Source organism: Aedes aegypti, chromosome 3 (assembly GCF_002204515.2).
Source record: "Aedes aegypti strain LVP_AGWG chromosome 3, AaegL5.0 Primary Assembly, whole genome shotgun sequence".
NCBI classification, from domain to species: Eukaryota; Metazoa; Arthropoda; class Insecta; order Diptera; family Culicidae; genus Aedes; species Aedes aegypti.
In genome coordinates, this window is record NC_035109.1 from 19,130,222 (window position 1) to 19,149,598 (window position 19,377).

The 19,377-nt window shown below is 40.4% G+C and overlaps 1 protein-coding gene across 1 annotated transcript in view; it reads right to left on the reverse strand.

The window, feature by feature from the left end:
- The window catches only part of LOC5572508 (zwei Ig domain protein zig-8), a 333,616-nt gene that overhangs the window by 7,272 nt on the left and 306,967 nt on the right, over nucleotides 1-19,377 (reverse strand). The window contains exon 5 of the mRNA XM_021855733.1: nucleotides 3,993-4,110. Within this exon, the coding sequence (XP_021711425.1) occupies nucleotides 3,993-4,110 (118 nt within the window). The remainder of the gene's footprint in view (nucleotides 1-3,992; nucleotides 4,111-19,377) is intronic.

A 19,377-nucleotide genomic window follows, 5' to 3' on the forward strand; every position in this document is an offset into this window, starting at 1 on the left:
TTGAGGGAAGTTAAGGATGCCATCAGCCAGCTCAAGAATAATAAGGCCGCTGGTAAAGATGGTATTGGAGCTGAACTCATCAAAATGGGCCCGGAGAGGTTGGCCGCCTGTCTGCACCGGCTGATTGTCAGAATCTGGGAAACCGAACAGCTGCCGGAGGAGTGGAAGCAAGGGGTCATATGCCCCATCTACAAGAAGGGCGACAAACTGGAATGTGAAAACTATCGTGCGATCACTATCCTGAATGCCGCCTACAAAGTGCTATCCCAGATTATCTTCCGTCGTCTATCACCAATAACAAATGAGTTTGTGGGAAGTTATCAAGCTGGTTTCATCAACGGCCGCTCGACAACGGACCAAATCTTCGCTGTACGGCAAATCCTCCAGAAATGCCGTGAATACCAAGTCCCAACGCATCACCTGTTCATCGATTTCAAAGCGGCTTATGATATCATCGACCGCGAAGAGCTATGGAAAATCATGGACGAGTACAGCTTTCCCGGGAAGCTTACAAGACTAATAAGAGCAACGATGGACGGTGTGCATAATAGCGTGAAGATTTCGGGCGAACATTCTAGTTCGTTCGAATCCCGCCGGGGACTTCGACAGGGTGATGGACTTTCGTGCCTGCTGTTCAACATCGCGCTAGAAGGTGTCATGCGGAGAGCCGGGTTCAATAACCGAGGTACGATTTTCACAAGATCCAGCCAATTTGTTTGCTTCGCGGATGATATGGATATTGTCGGCAGAACATTTGGAACGGTGGCAGACCTGTACACCCGCCTGAAACGTGAAGCGACAAAAGTCGGCCTGGTGGTGAATGCGTCAAAAACAAAGTACATGCTGATAGGCGGAACCGAGCGCGACAGTGCCCGCCTGGGAAGCAGTGTTACCATAGACGGGGATACTTTTGAGGTGGTTGATGAGTTCGTATACCTCGGATCCTTGTTAACGGCTGATAACAACGTTAGTCGTGAAATACGGAGACGCATCATCAGTGGAAGTCGCGCCTACTATGGGCTCCAGAAGTAGCTGCGGTCGAGAAAGATTCACCCCCGCACCAAATGTACCATGTACAAAACGCTTATAAGACCGGTGGTCCTCTATGGACATGAAGCATTGACCATGCTGGAAGAGGACCTGCAAGCACTTGGAGTGTTCGAACGAAGGGTGCTTAGGACGATCTTTGGCGGAGTGCAGGAGAACGGTGTGTGGCGGCGGAGAATGAACCACGAGCTCGCTAGGCTCTACGGCGAACCAAGTATCCAGAAGGTTGCGAAAGCCGGAAGGGTGCGCTGGGCAGGGCATGTTGCAAGACTACCGGACAACAATCCTGCAAAGATGGTGTTCGCGTCGAATCCGGTTGGCACAAGAAGGCGGGGAGCACAGCGAGCGAGGTGGCTTGATCAGGTGCAACAAGATCTGGAGAACGTGGGCCAAAATCGAGGTTGGAGAGACACAGCCATGGACCGAGTAAATTGGCGTAACATCGTTAACGAGGTTTTATCAAATTAATTGATGTAACACCAACTAAATAAATAACAATGGGTAGAGAGTGCGCGTTCAATGTTCATCAGTAAATCCTGATACAAATGTAAGTCTCTAGAGTTTGAATGGAGAATAATTAGGTAGTGATTAACTCTTTCACTATCGCAAAAATTTTGAAGTCAAATAATTTAGACAAAAGTAATTCAGAATCAGCAGTGAGTGTATAGATAGGGCACCATGAGTGAGATTGAAGTGAAAAAGTCTTTTACATAACATCCGTTCACGTCCCATTTGACAGTTTTCCGATAAGTCATTAGTCAAATACGCCATATTTAAGAAGAAAGTGATTGAGGAATAAGTCTTCAGAAAACAGAGAGTGGAGCGAAAGCGAGTTGTAAAATGATTGAAATTTTTCATGCGTGAGTAGTTAATCACGCAACTCAACAGTCAAAACATCATGGATGAGTTAGCTCATCTGTTTGACTCATGGTCACGTATTTCCACAGTTCACTCACACAAAGCAATCCTACTCACGTGAACAACAACATTCGGTTTTTGGCAGGCTTCATGGCTGAATCATTTTTGATGGCTTGTGTGTGATTGAGTGGTTTTTCACGAAAAACTCAAGCATTTTCGTGCTAGATTTCAGAGTTTGCTCTTGTGGAAGAGTTCATTTATTGAGATTTGAGTGGGAGTCTGTCAACAATGTGTAGCAATGAGAGATTCTCTCCTCTTCGCTCTCCATCGATTAAAACATTGCAATAGTAAAGCTTTTGGGAAGTTTTCCACTATAGATCGAAAGACAATATCGTTGGCTAGCGTTTAATATAAAAAAACGCAACAGATTAGGTTAATATGGCTCAATTATTGGTTAAAGAGAAAGTAAACAAATAGATCCTCTCAGTGTTAGATAGATCCTCTTGAAAACTTGCGTGAGATATGATCGAGCAGGATATAAGAATTATAGCTTACAACGGTAATTTAAGCATAACTTTTCAATTGTCGCAAAAGGCTGAAGTTAAATAAAGTGGATCAGTAAAAGTGAAACTATTAGTGAATGATAGTTTCACTATTATTATTTCGCAAATTAAAGTGGCACTGAATTTTGAGTGAGTTGTACGCGAACGCGGAGAAACCAAACTACACAAAAGTAAGATGGATCCACTCAATTCTGGGGGTTAGTACGTTAACCTGTTTTTGAGTAATGGGGTTGAAGTTGTTTTCATTTGAAGTCATGCGGAAAAATACCTACTGGCTCGGTTCTTTTGACTCAACCGGCATATAAATTCACTAAATTTTCAGTACTTTGTCACTGACCCAATTTTGACCTAACGCACTAAGGTTCGGTTTTTGGGTAGGTTTGCTCTTCGCTCTCTGACAACAATAGAAAGAGCGAATGAAATAGGGAGAGAAAAATAGTTTGAAAAGAAAAAGGCTCTCTCATAACATCCGTTATTGTCGAATTTAACAGTTTTACCACGATAGTCAAAACCTAAAGGTATAAATTGTTTGTTAAATTTCAAGAAGAAAAACAAAGAATAAGTATTTTGTGTGCACAAACTCTGGAAATGCAAGCCGATGAATCGAACGGATGAGCCAACTTATGCATGCATGTGTGTAAAATCCCAAGCATGAGAATTAGAGATTTTTACAACGCTGTTGACAGGATAGAAACTCTAGAGCAAGTCAAGAAAAATCAATAAAGAATTGGTAAAAATTGAAACAAGAGTAAGTTGATAGTGATTCAATGGTAGATCGAGCGTGAGTCAACAGTGCATCGATGGTTGAAATTTCGAGAGAAGCTTAATAGTTAGTTGAAAAGTATGAAGCATGAGTCAGAAATCATTGGAGATAAAGTCGGAAATGAAAGTTGTCTAGTGTTCGATACTAATTAAGTGGACTACAAACTTTAGTGATACTAAATGGTATAGTACTAAATTTGATTTTCATTTACCTGTTCTTCTGATCAATTAAATCTAATACTAATATGCTCAAAATATTTAACAAACACGGTGTGAAATTATTGATGCGGTCAGCTCCCACAAGCTATATGACTATGCTGAAAACCAAAAACCGCAGACGGCCACAAAAGTGTTCACCATGAGTCACAGGATAATGACTAGGTATCAATTAAATATTCAACGAATTTCACGTTCCTGAGATACTCTGCAGCGTGTTGATTCGTTTGTTCTCGATTATCATCCCGTCAAACCGACTGTTTCTAATTGCTATCGACTGTATCCGTTTTCATACTAGCCGAATATGGACAGGGTCGCCTATTTCACATAAAGACGTTTGGCATAATGCAAATTTTACATAGAGCAGTTATAAGAAATGGTAAAGAAGAGAAGACATATAGTTATCATTATACCGAACGTCCATATGCGAAATGTTCCACCCCAGATTTCGGAACAGCATTTTTGTCCCACTAGCAATTTGCATACGCTCGAATGGCGGAAGTGCATTTGATACCCGTGTAGTCGTGTGCCTATATAGATACTTACCACGAGATGGACGACGCCAGAACGTTGACGACACAGGACAGCGAGATGGTGCTGCCTTTCTTCACGTGCACCTCCTGTGAACCGATAATTTTGGCCCGGGCTGCTGTCGAGAGAAAGTCTATAAGTGACAAGTGGAGAGTGTATTTTAATTATTAGTGAGATTCGTGCACACGTGTTGAGGTGGTATGGATTGGATATGGATGTGCTCTTAGCACGGAAGTAGGACGGTTTTGGGAAACGGATGGGATCGGAATCTGCATCGATGGCTATAGAATTCCATTGAATGACTTGTTTGGAGATTAGAGCGCTTGGTCGAATGTGGAGCTGGACTATTGATCAGGCTTTATTTAGTCGAATCAATTGATGGATGACGTTATAATGCGTTAAAGGAAGATCGTCAAACAAAAGAAGAAATAAAGACCAAATTTAGTAGAAGGAAAGATAATATAACAAAACTGAATTTAGTACTAATTCCACTAGAGTTTGTTTCCTTTGACAGATACGCGTATCTGTCCTCAACTGTAAGGCCGTCTTCAGGTCGTGTACTAGACTTGACTTCAAGTCTGATACATGACACTGAAGTCGGCCTTACAGTTAAGGTGGAAATACACGTATCTGTCAAAGAATACAAACTCTAGTGGAATTAAATGGTATAGTAATAAATTCGGCCTTTATTCAGTTATTGACATTCCACTAAACAGACAGCTCGAAGATTTATATTCGAATTTTCATTATTGTCATTTTTCTATAAAAAGTACAATGCTCACGCATATTTCGAAACAATCGTAATTCGACCTTTTGCTAATCTATCCATCATCCTGCAATCTGGCGAGCAATTTGTCATGCCGGGAGATAAATATCAGGCGCTACGATTTTCCGGTCAAATGCAATCGACTGTTGTCATCGGGGGAAAATCCCGTGTAAAATTAATTTGTCGAGTTGCCCGTTGGATCGTGCGGCGACATTCCGTTGGATTATTGTGAGTGCAGACTGGTGACAAACGCCTTCTGGTGGGACGATGTAGGCTAGGCACGCTTCCCAATTTACATGCTTCGATGGACGCTCACAGAAATTCTTCCATGTAGGATGCTAATTGAAAACGCGTGTGTTGAAAGTGAAAAGGAAATATTGAAATTTTAATGATTCGTTACAAAAATATGAGTACTACTTTTCGTTTTCGTGTTACTTTTTCTGTATTGTGTTTGAAATAGCGAAGATAAGTGCAATATTCAAGGGAACAAAGGCAGTAGACATATCACACAGATTATATCCCATTCGAATGACATTGCTTCGCGTTTATAGAATTCGGAGTATCTAATATCATTGAGAGTATATCTCACTTATTGCTCTCTGTAACAATCATGATCCGCAACACATTATGAGAGTCTGTTTATCGTCTACAATTACAGCTTATTCTAATAAATTTAGAATTTTTTTGATGGTTGAAAAGTTCTGGTAAACCTAAAATTATGAATGCCTAAGATATTTTATAAAGCATCCAACCAGTTCCAAACCAGTAGACTATGTCAATTTATTCCAGTAAATGGATCTAGACCAACATCAATGTAAACCGCATTGACTAAGATATCAGCACACGGGGGATTTATTGTGCAAATCAATTCAGCAAAATCATATGAGGGATGGTGGTGCAAATGAGATGCTCAGATATACTGGACTATAGAGCAGATTTCGTGGAATGGGTATCACGTAATGATGTAAAGAAATATAACTGAAACTATAGACTAGAGTCCTCAACTCTAGAACCATTTTGGACGGCAACAGACATTTTTGTCATATTAAATGTTCATACTTTGTGTTTTATTTCTTAAAACAGTTTCCTTTTGTAATTATTGTGCATTAAATTTTAGTGAAATCTCCGAAAAACTAAACATTACACATACTCTGCAATTGGAAGTTACACTTTTTTTCGGTGAGAATCCAACTCACGACTACCTGTTCGCTAGATAACGTGCCCCTTATCCCAACTTCACGAACAAAAAACTACTGTTAAATGTGTTGTACATGCAATTCTATTTTTTGAAAGTTTTTATAATTGAAAAGATTGGGGGCCTTCCTTAGCCGAATGAAGGTGTCTGGGTTCGATTCCCGGTCGATCCAGGATGTTTTGGTAATGGAAATTTCCTTGACTTCCCTGGGCATAGAGTATAATCGTACCTGCCACACGATATACGAATGCAAACTGGCGACTTTGGCAAGGAAAGCTCTCAGTTAATAACTGTGGAAGTGCTCATAAGAACACTAAGCTGAGACGCAGGCTCTGTCCCAGCGAGAACGTTAATGCCAAGAAGAAGACGAGTGCTGTAAATCTAATTCGAAAGTTGTATCATAAATAGTTATTTCCATTCCCTTCGTTGCCACTCTGGATATATGTTATCTTTGGTTGTTACATTCACTTACAAATGAGCTAATGAGTTATTAAGGAATATTTCATACTTCACGCAGTATTGAATTTCCTGTATTTCAGGTTTGGAAAATTGACATTTTATGGTCTGATAGGTGACGTTCATTTTATTTTGTTATCAAATGCATCCTCTTATCAAAATAATCCGTGATAAAATAATCGATGGTAGTGGAAATGATGTATTTAAACATACTATATTTAAATTCAGGTCAAGTACATCGATAACATCAAGTTTATATTCAATATTCAATTCATTCAGTAAATTAGGACAGTAATCCATAATATAAATATGATACAAACATAATTCTGGTAGGTATCAATATTACTAATGTTATCATTTTAGATTGCGGATATCAGTAATTTTTATTGATTATGAGGACTCATCCTTTCTCAAAAATATGTCACCATCTGTGAACCAAGAAAATTTGTAATTCAACTGCATTTTTATCTATCTTTTATAATTACTGATTGAAATAGATGCGTTGCTTGATTCCTTAACCAATTTTGTCACAGAAGATCGGGCGTTCTCGTGCGGCTTTCATAAGCTTTTCTTTTATCGACACGCAAGTAAAACGAACTAATATTGGCTGAATTCCTTGTTGATTTGATGAAGACAAGCGACTAACACTCAAGACGCTTTCAGAGCTGCATACGATATCCAACAGTGTACACTAGGGCGGTTCAAAATTGAAAAATGTTTGACAATCTAATCTCCCATATGTTCCTTACTATCCTTACTATAAAAATAGTGTTCTGTGAAATTTTGAGCTTTCTAGGTGGAGATTTAAAGCTGGCTCAAAGACAATGTAGGTTTATATGGAAATTACTATGGAGAAAATTTGGGATATGTTCCAAACACGTTAGTACTGTAATGTAAGTACAAACTTATCTTCCCATAGTAAAAACTCATTATTCAAACCATAATAAAGACATTTGCTGAAGAGAGGAATTCAATCCGACGGATAGGAGAAGAGATATTCATGAGTTTGTTTGCTATCATTTAGCTTAATATGGGATTATAGCCCTGCAAACATGTACAAAAATCCCAAACAAGATTAGGTCAAAAGGGATTTGTTTCTTCAGCAACATTCTTCATTAAGGTTTGAAGAATGAGTTTTCAATATGGGATAATAAGTTTCTTTTTACTTTCCAGTACTAGCGTGTTTGGAACATTTCTCAAAATTTCTCCATAGTAATTCCCATATAAACCTACATTGTCTTTGGGCCACCTATAAATCTCCACCTAGAAAGCTGAAAATTTCACAAAACACTATTTTTATGGTAAGGATGGTAAAGAGCATATGGGAGATTGGATTTTCAAACATTTTTAAAATTTGAATCGTCCTAGTGTACACATTCTAGCTAATAGTTCTTCCAGATTTTCTTCCGACACTTTGATTACGTTGCAAACCAGCATGTGGTCTTTCAAGCTGATTTGTTTTAACGCATTTAATTGATAATTCAGTTCTTCAACATGCTGAAGAGTTGTATCACAGTCAGTTTTGATGTGTAATACATCTTTTTTAATGCTACTATATTTTCTTTCTGATGGACAATTGAGGCTTTAATTGTCTCAAATTCATCAGAGATAAACTATTACGAATTTTTGATAGTTTCCATTTCAGATTCAAGTTTCGATACCGACTGCCTAATTTTGAACATATCATCGATCCGTGAATTATTTCTATCACTTATTTCGAGGATATTGTTACGTATCAGCTGTCGTAGATCGTTTGAAGAAAATCTCAATTCGTCGTTCTCACTTGGTAAAGCTTCACGTTTTTCACTAGAGTTCATTCTTGGCTGTTTGTGACGTTGAGCAATTTTTTTTTTCAAGTTTGTCGGGAGAGTCACTCAACATATGATCTGTGGTCCGCTCTGTGGTCGTGATTTCACAACCAAATAGTCTTTCCAGTGCCGTTAAAGAGAAAACACACTGTATGTTATAAAGAGTAGATACGTTTAGATCACTTTGAAAACAATGGATACGACTTCTGATTTGATAATCCAAAGAATTTAATGGATTGATTTTGATGATTGAAGCACGAAACTCACAACTTCTTCATGAGATGCCGATTATTCCAAATTCAACCAGTTTCCGTCAGTTTCTGAGTTGAAATCACGTGTAAAGTTTTGATTATTTTCCACGCTACCAAATCTACAACTGTTCCCAAAGCCAAGATGCACACATTTTTTAATCCCTGTGTGGAAGTGTAGCGGTTGGGGGTAAGGCATAGCAAAGAGGCTTGCTATTGGCTAACAGACTACCTATCAGGCGTAAGGAAAGGCGTGCTATAATGATCGAAAAAAGAGAGCATACACGCAGCGAACTGGACTGTCGAATTTCATACATTTTGCCTTATGAAACAATTTTTGCAATTCGAACGCTTTATTGTTTCGTTTCAGCATCATTCCACATTAAGGCGTCGATAGGTGCGTGGTGTACGCACGGGCCTATCGATCGCAAGGTTCTTGTGGTTCGATTCCAGGTTACCGCGGAAACTATTTTTGTTTTCAAATTTTGGTTTCATAAGGCAAATCTATAAACTTATACCCAACATCATGGGGCAAATTTTCATAAGGGGAGCCTGTGTATTTCGATTGTCCATTTGCCTCAGTGTAGGGAAACGGTTTCTTGCAGGCCATAGACAACCATATATCAATACACAGTGTTCTTCGTAGCCAGGATGTCTCGAGCGATAAGTGAATACCGCCCTCTGTCAGTTGCGACAGCTGTGAACACATAGATCATTGCTTTATTTAAAGTATGTTATGGTTTGGTTATCAATTTTTGATATCGTTAATTCAGCCAATAATGCGCAAAAAAGTTGAAGCACATGCAATATTACGATGGCTTTGGAAGGAGAGCAAACATTAAAATGTGTCGTGCAGGTCTACAAGCATGCAATTAGTTGATTTATTTTAACACTTGTTCGATTACGTATCAAAAACATTAAACAAAACATCGCTTTATTAAGTTCAATTTATCCGAAAATGGGTAAACACATTGAGATATTTGTGCTTATTCTGCGCGGCGTGTGAGGTAAGACGAGTCAAATAAGGTGACAATTGTCGACTCGCTCCCATTTGATGAAAATTAATCGTCTCACGTCACTCGCGGTGAGCGCGACTCGTCTCGACTCACACGCCGCGCAGAATAAGCACAATTGACTGCGATAGAAGTCGTCTCTTGCCATGGGCCTGGTTTCTTGTCCGTCTCTGGTTCTAGCGCAACAGCAACATCAGCTTATCACCACTTGAACAGAATATGACAATGATCGATCACCACGTGCGCAACGATTTTCTGGGCTTCGCACTGCAATTATCGAGAACTTTCTCCGTGTTGGTAAACGTTGACACATTATCGAACAGTATCCATGAAACAAATTTGGTTTTGTGTATAAAATAACTGATTAATCGTAAGTTTTAAAGGTTGCAACAATGTTGCGCCCTGTGATTGTCATGATAATTTGGATTTTGATGGTATCCCTATCCGCAAAACTTGGGACAAACGATTGTAAGCGAGCTTGCTTTGTTGTTTGTTTTTCATCTGTTTTGATGACAATTTGATTCAATGAGTGTGATAGATTAAGTGTGCAAGATAGCCACTCGACCACCAACCCTGTCAAATAATACAAGATTTGTTATTATGTGTATATGTTCTTCTTCTTCTTCTTCTTCTTGGCAATAACGTGCCCACTGGTACAGATCCTGCTTCTCAGCTTAGTGTTCTTATGAGCACTTCCACAGTTTTTTTTTGCATTAGTATATCGTGTGGCTAACCACTCGACTAAGGAAGGCTTTATATTTAGGCTTTCGGCTCAAACCGCTGTCTGGTTCTCTAGATGGTTGTTCTTATAAATTAGAGGTTTGACTTCGAAGCATCCTCACCATAAATACGAACAAATTGACAATGATTAACTAACTATTCATAGAATTATTTTGGAACAAAATGATGGCAGGAAATGGAAGTAGATTTTAATGATAACTATAGTTGACGACACTCTTAGTGTATCATCAAAAAAAAAAAAAAAATGGTTCGAAAATCTTTGATGTAGGAGTAGTAAGTGAATAATTTCACTAAAAATAATTGTGTTTTGAAGCAATAATGTTTATGGAGCTTCCACTCGTTCAGACCTTGGATACTGAAAATCGCAAGTATGACATGTCATTTATTTTTCTAGTCTTGTTCTATGCTATTGACATCGCATACTTCAATAAACAACTCACTATTTCCAGCGTAAAACACATTCCAACGTATGTAATCTTCTCGAAAAGCCAAAAAATGGCCGGCATTTGATCCGGAAATTTACTAGATACTGGTTTGCTAAAATATCAGCAGATCCCGAATGAACGGAAATGTATATCACATTCTAACTTTCCATCTGCCGGCTCCGTAAAATATGCTTTTCTGGTAAGGGCACATTCCTGGATTGGTATTTATTCAACAAGTCCGTCTATTTACACCCAAAATATTACGACACCAACAGAAGTCGACACAGGGCTGCAGAATATCTCACCACGTTGCCATTGCATTGGCGAACTTTGGTCCGCAGAAAATCCAAAAACCCAATTCAAATACGTCAGCGTGGGTTTATGTTGCCGATCTCCAATGATTATTCTCTCTGTGTCTCTGTCTCTTTGCTCATTGTCATCCGGATCCGGTCTGTCTATGATGGTGGTGGTACCTTCCGACCGGCGGCATAGATATCGGTAAAACGAATCTCCACTCGAGTGTGTTTCAGGTCACCGATAGCTGCACCGTGATCAAAATAACACTCTCTGTCTCTCCGTGTCGATTTAGGACTTTGTCGATGAAGTCGAAAATGTTACGAAGACTACGAATAATCCCATTTCGATGGGACTTAGTTATTCAATTTAGTTTTGCAATCAGCCTTTTATACTAGGGGTCATGCACAAATTACGTCACGCTCCGAGAGGGGGGGGGGAGGTGGTCAAGCCAAGCGTGACAAGCCTTACAAAAATTTTGCAGGGCTCATACAAAAAACGTGACAAAGGGGGGGGGGTCAAAAAAGTTGAAATTTAGCGTGACATAATTTGTGTACCATCCCCTAGAGTGCGATACACTTTTACGTAAATTTTATTTTTACGTAAATTTTATTTACGTGAATTCCACTTTCATCAATTCCATTGACGTAATATTACATAATTAAATTCTCCTTGAATAATCTTGAACGGTCGTTGACTTGGTGGAACATATATAAATATAGATATTCTTTATAAACTTTTGATAGATCAATAGTTAAGATTGTAAATCCGAAGTCCTGGTCCACGGAATTCTTGACTGACTTAGAACACGAAAGTAAATGAGAATACAGATTTACACAGGGTTTGCCAAACAATTCATGTTTGTAATCTATTTGAGAAAATTAAGAATTTATTAATAATTTATATAAGAAATCACTTGCAAAATGAATCTAGCCGGCTTGAATTCCATTTATGTAACAAAAATTCAATCTACGTAATGATTAAATTAATGTATAATCATTTTTACCTCTCCCTAACTGATTACGTAAAAATAGGCTTAGGTGTACTGTTATATCTAGACCAACATTAGAAAAGGGCGTACTGATGCCAGAGACGAACTAGGGATTCTAGCAGTTTTAGAGAAAGTTAGTTGCTTAAGTTCACGGAGATAGGATATTCATAATTTTTTTTTATACAAAAACTTCCAAGATTTTATATTATTAATGCACCTCGTTTTTTTTTATTAAAAAAATACTCCTCATACTGTTCCAAACAACGTTTCAGCTCCAACTAATGCGCATTTGCGTTATTGTGACGAAAGTTCTACGTTTAGTTCAAAATACTTGAACCCACACAGAATTTCCCCAAAATTCCCAATCTTCTCGATATGAACGCTTCGCACGTATTCCCCCGAACCGGATTGTAAGTGAGCGAGTTGTTTCACCGAAAAGTAGGTACGAGGGGCGTTTATTGTTCGGGAAATTATTTTCCAAATGAAGCTGTGACTGTGAATATTTGGGGAAACCGGCGAACAAAGACCAAATCCCTTCGCCCGGGTTCTATTTCGGTACGAATGTAGGCGCGCGCGTCCACGTATGTATGGCAAACACGGAAGCACTACACCAAATCATCGACATTATTCAGCCGGAAGCTGGTGTTGCTACAATTGCTGCTGCTGCTGAATAGAACGTTGAATGATGAGGGGGGAAGGGTGCTATGCCGGAAAAGTTTAGTGCCGGTTGATGAACATTTCCGCCATTATTCATTGCCGTTGTGTTGAAAACTGTGTCCATTATTTCGAGTTGCATCAGCATCATTGCGTTGGAAGCCCGCAGGCAGATTCCTATTCCATACAGGGAACACAAAAGGGACTGTCCGCCATTATCAGATTGACGATTAAAAAGAGCCCTTCGCTTCCGATACATGCCGGTTGGTAAAGGCTCATTTAGAAATTAACACCAAAGTTGTATATTGTTTCTTTTCTAGTTTGATGGTGTTGCGACTGGGAGGATAGATGTAATTTTATGGCTTTCTCAGTCTTACTTTATTTTAGGTACCCGGAACTATGTGGACCGAGAGACAATAATCAACTTTACGCTCCAAGTCATGAAGCTAATTTATACTTTTCACCGCTCCGTCTTCCGTTGATTTGCATATTTTCAGCAAAACGTGGATCATATCGAGCGAGAGTTTGACAGGGCTCGTTGAATTATAATTTGCTAGGTGAGACCTTCATGAGTCTATGGAAAAAAATGTTTTCAAGCGCGATAACTGATTGTTTCAGTACTCGCAAGGCTTACTGGACGATCAAGCAAACAATGTTGATGTTATTGAATATCCAATATAGCAATGTGATATGTTGGTGCAATTTCAGCATTTTTATTTTTGCTGGAAGGAGGAATGTAAATTTGGTGTGTAGAAGAACTACAATCACTGGAGAAAATCCTGAGGAAATTTCCGGAGTAGTTCTTGAACCAAGTACCACAGGAATTTACGAATTAATTGCGCTATTAACGAAAAATAACAGTAGCAAACAATCAGATTGGTAACTATTAAAAGACGTCAAAGGCGAAAAAGCACAGAATACACTATGTAATATGCATTAAAGAAATCGTCACCTATGGGTAAATGTATTTCAATTTTTCAGTTTAGGTGTAACTTTGTACGAACGAATTTCTTTCAAATACGGAAGACTTATATTTACTTCAAATTGAGAAAATATTAGTTAACTTGAACAATTTTGAATCTGCTCAACTTAGGTGTCTGTTTGAACTTTTCTACAGAACATAGTAAATTCTTGAGATCTTTGGGAACGCAGAGAACACGTCCTCTTCAAAGCTTCTAGAGTAAAGGATGTTGTTAGAGCAACTGCATCATCCAAGTCATTTAGGGGTCACTATACGTTCCAGGATGTACATAGTTATATTTTTATTCAACGAAAACATCCATTATAATACACAGTGAGTACTCTCCGCTGATCGGGAATAGTAGTTTACGGAACAAGTTGCAGAATGATGATTTTTACAGCACAAGTCGCCAAATTAATTACGACGAGAATGCTCGTTCTCTGAATGGTAAAGAGGACGATCTGTTTAATTTTCTTACGGTTAATAACGTGCATATAGCAGTTATAACCAAAACATATTTAAAACCTGGATCTAAGCTCAAAAGAGATCCTAACTTTTTTGTTTATCGTAATGATCAACTTGATGGGGCATGTGGGGGAGTTGCAATTATCATTTATAGGCGTATAAAACATCAACTGATTTCATCATTTGAAACTAAAGTTTTTAAAACTATAGGTGTTTCTGTTGAAACACAGTTTGGTAAATATTCTTTCATAGCTGCCTATTTGCCTTTTCAATGCTCTGGACAGCAAGTTAATTTGCTCCAAACTGACTTGCGAAAATTGACTCGCAATAAGGCAAAATTTTTTGTCATTGGTGACTTTAATGCCTGTGGAGATTCATTATTTAGCTGGAGGAGGAATCACCCTTCACGTGCTGCTCACACAACTTACCCAGACAAGAGACAGTTCACAAGTGATCCAGAAAGAATATGCATCTAGTACCGTTTTGTCTCAAATTCCGAACAGACTCATATTCCGAACACTCGATTTTTGTATGGCGATTTGGTTGAAATGTTTCGCTGAAATATGTCATAAAATTACAAGGAAATGGCAGTCGATTGCAATTCAGTTTTAACGTATTCCAATCTATTTTATACCTCGGGAATAGTGACGATTCTATAGTTCTAGACCAGAAAAACTAGCCCAGATAAATTTATTTACGAAATTATTCATTTGAATACGATTAATTCGTACTGTTCGGAATTTGAATCAAGGTGTTCGGAATATGAAACAGAATGAACTCAGTGTTCGGCATTTGAATCAAAATGTTGTTCCATACTTTTGCGTAAAAACAGTACTAAACAAGTTCAAACAAACAATTTTTTCGTCACATCCAACAGCTAACAGTTAATCTTTGCGGATAAATTACAATTTTCACAAATATTATCTAATTTATGCCTATCGGATGCATTTGAAGTTACTGTTGGCCTTCATTCATTTATTTAGTTAACATCTACACAGATAACACTGAATCAACAATTTCACGCCACAATACTCGGTTCGTGGCCGCATCTCTCCATCCTCGGTTCTGCCCCACGCTCGCCAAATCGATACGCACTTGATCCGCCCACCTAGCTCGCTGCGCTCCACGCCTTCTTGTACCAACCGGATCCGAAGCGAACACCATCTTTGCAGGGTTGCTGTCCGGCATTCTTGCAACATGCCCTGCCCATCGTATCCTTCCAGCTTTGGCTACCTTCTGGATACTGGGTTCGCCGTAGAGTTGGGCGAGCTCGTGGTTCATCCTTCGCCGCCACACACCGTTCTCCTGCACACCGCCGAAGATCGTCCTAAGCACCCGACGTTCGAAGACTCCAAGTGCTTGCAGGTCCTCCTCGAGCATCGTCCACGTTTCATGCCCGTAGAGGACTACCGGCCTTATGAGCGTTTTGTACATGGTACATTTGGTGCGGGCGTGAATCTTTTTTGACCGCAGCTTCTTCTGGAGGCCATAGTAGGCCCGACTTCCACTGATGATGCGCCTCCGTATTTCACGGCTAACGTTATTGTCAGCCGTTAGCAAGGATCCAAGGTAGACGAACTCGTCGACCACCTCGAACGTATCCCCGTCTATCGTAACACTGCTACCTAGGCGAGCCCTGTCGCGCTCGGCCCCACCAGCTAGCATGTACTTTGTCTTGGCCGCATTCACCACCAGTCCAACTTTTGCTGCCACGCGTTTCAGGCGGGTGTACAGGTCTGCCACCTTTTCAAATGTTCGGCCGACGATGTCCATATCATCCGCGAAGCAAACAAATTGACTGGATCTCGTAAAAATCGTACCCCGGCTGTTAAGCCCGGCTCTCCGCATAACACCTTCTAGCGCAATATTGAACAACAGGCACGAAAGTCCATCACCTTGTCGTAGTCCCCGGTGGGATCCAAACGAACTGGAGTGTTCGCCTGAAACCTTCACACAATTTTGCACACCTTCCATCGTCGCTCTTATCAGTCTCGTGAGCTTCCCGGGAAAGCTGTTCTCGTCCATGATTTTCCATAGCTCTACGCGGTCGATACTGTCGTATGCCGCCTTGAAATCGATGAAAAGGTGATGCGTTGGGACCTGGTATTCACGACATTTTTGGAGGATTTGCCGTACAGTAAAGATCTGGTCCGTTGTCGATCGGCCGTCAACGAAGCCGGCTTGATAACTTCCCACGAACTCGTTTACTACGGGTGACAAACGACGGAAGATGATCTGGGATAGTACTTTGTAGGCCGCATTTAGAATGGTGATCGCTCGAAAGTTCTCACAGTCTAGCTTGTCGCCTTTCTTGTAGATGGGGCAGATTACCCCTTCCTTCCACTCCTCCGGTAGCTGTTCTGTTTCCCAGATTGTACCTATCAGCCGGTGCAGACAAATGGCCAGCCTTTCCGGACCCATCTTTATGAGTTCAGCTCCGATACCATCCTTACCAGCAGCTTTATTGTTCTTGAGCTGGTGAATGGCATCCTTAACCTCCCTCAAAGTGGGGGCTGGTTGGTTTCCATCTTCCGCAGTACTGACGAAGGCATTTCCTCCGTTGTCCCGTCCTTCATTGCCTGTGCTCTCAGCACCATTCAGGTGCTCGTCGAAGTGCTGCTTCCACCTTTCGATCACCTCACGCTCGTCCGTCAGAATGCTCCCATCCTTATCCCTGCACATCTCGGCTCGCGGCACGAAGCCGTTGCGGGATGCGTTGAGCTTCTGATAGAACCTACGCGTTTCCTGAGACCGGCACAGCTGTTCCATCTCCTCGCACTCCGTCTCCTCCAGGCGGCGTTTTTTCTCCCGAAAGAGGCGGGTCTGCTGTTGCCGTTTCCGTTTATAGCGTTCCACGTTCTGCCGGGTCCCTTGCTGCAGCATGACCGCCCGCGCTGCATTCTTCTCCTCCAAAACCTCCTGGCACTCCTCGTCGAACCAATCGTTCCGTCGACTCCGTCCCTCGTACCCGACGTTGCTCTCAGCTGCATCGTTGATGGCTGCTTTTACTGTTCTCCAGCAGTCCTCAAGAGGGGCTTCGTCCAGCTCACCCTCTTCCGGTAATGCAGCCTCGAGTTGCTGCGCGTATGCCGCTGCGACATCCGGTTGCTTGAGCCGCTCTAGGTCATACCGGGGCGGCCGTCGGTACCGTACGTTGTTAACGACGGAGAGTTTTGGGCGCAGTTTAACCATCACCAGATAGTGGTCAGAGTCGATGTTAGCGCCACGATAGGTCCTGACGTCGATAATGTCGGAGAAGTGCCGACCATCAATCAGAACGTGGTCGATTTGCGATTCTGTCTGCTGTGGTGATCTCCAGGTGTATCGGTACGGAAGGCTGTGCTGGAAGTAGGTGCTACGAATGGCCATATTCTTGGAGGCGGCAAAATCAATTAGTCGTAGGCCGTTTTCGTTCGTCAGCCGGTGGGCGCTGAACTTTCCAATCGTCGGTCTGAATTCCTCCTCCTGGCCAACCTGAGCGTTTAGATCTCCTATGATGATTTTGACGTCGTGGCTTGGGCAACTGTCGTACTCGCGTTCAAGCTGCGCGTAAAAAGCGTCTTTATCATCATCAGTGCTTCCGGAGTGAGGGCTGTGCACGTTTATTATGCTGAAGTTGAAGAACCGGCCTTTGATCCTCAACTTGCACATTCTCTCATTGATCGGCCACCACCCGATCACGCGCCTCTGCATATCACCCATCACTATAAAAGCTGTTCCCAGCTCATGTGTATTGCCGCAGCTCTGGTAAATGGTATGGTTACCTCTAAACGTTCGCACCATTGATCCCTTCCAACACACTTCCTGCAACGCTACGATGCCGAATCCACGGTCCTTCAGCACGTCGGCGAGTATGCGTGTGCTCCCGATGAAGTTGAGAGATTTACAGTTCCACGTACCGAGCTTCCAATCGCTAGTCCCTTTACGTCGCTGTGGTCTTCGCCGATTGTCCCGGTTCGTATTCTCTCGTTGATTATTCGTTGCTTGATTTTTTTACGGCTGGCTTGCAGGGCCTGACACCAACCCCCTAGATTTCCGGAGGACCATGTTGGCCTTAAGTGTTCGGAATATGAGTCAAAACGGTATGCAAGTTACTTTAGTGCTTCACTCAGAGATGCCAACATTGACAATGTGACAGAATGTTTAACAGCTCAATGTATCAGACCACTTGCTGCGATCAATTATAATGCCATAACCCAACACAGTGCAATCTATACTTCACATTCTCCCTCTGCTCCAAAGAAATTGAAGTCAGTTTTCAATTTATGATTAACAAACAAAAAATTGTGTTGGAAATAAATACAATATTATTTTTAGAACTGGTTATCCCTAATCACTGTACACTATGTAAAATAATCAAGCCTTTTACATTTTTGGCAAACTGTTCCTTATTTAGCACGTCAACTCCGTAAATCATCCCACGTAACACGTAAATGTCTGATTCCTTTCGTTTTTTTACAAACAATGATGTTGAATTCCTTTTATTTGGTTTTCAATTTTTCTTTAAGGTTTTTGTTTTTGAAGCATCGTAATTTTACTAATCAAGATGTGCTCAGCTTAAGATTCATAACCTAATTCATTGCTCAATGTTCTGTCCTACAGGCTGGTTATACTTCCAATTATACTGTTTTGTGATCTGTATATTACGTGATGTAATGCGTATACAATAAAATCATTGTATGAATTTCAATCAGCGTGTATAAATAACAATACAGATTTACAGGAAACGGGATATACAAGATCTCTAAAACCGACTTTGGGAAATTTATTTCGTCATGTCAAGCATAATATACCATAATTTTTGTATAACATAATGTAATCTTCATATAACAGAATGTAATCGGAGTATAACAGAATAAAACAAAAAGCTTCAGATTTCGTCAGCAAGTATTACTATGGCTCGTTTTCTTCTACACCAAGCAATACGCTTCAAGCTTCCTATATCAAATGTTCACAATAAAGTTGGCAAAACCTAACTTTTTGTAAGCATTTTTCTTCGGATCTTACCTTTCTTTAAAGGTATGTTTGACATTTGAATAGAGCAAAACAGCAGATTCAAACTAAACTTAATATGTTGGAAATTTTATGAAGCGAAATAAAACAATCAACATGTTTTTCTTAGCGGACATTGCAGTGGCTATTTTGTTTCACATATTTTCAAATCATTACATAAATACAGAGATGCGTAATGATCGAAAATTTTTTTTTTCCTTTACGGATATTGCCGGGACTCACCTCTCTCTCCAAGGCAAACAAAAAAAAAACAATCTTTTTGTTTATATATATACGACATTTTCTCAATACAAAATAACAAAAATGGAAGAATCCGACATTTCTTTAGTGCAATATTTACGAAGATCATCTCTTTCATACGGTACAAACA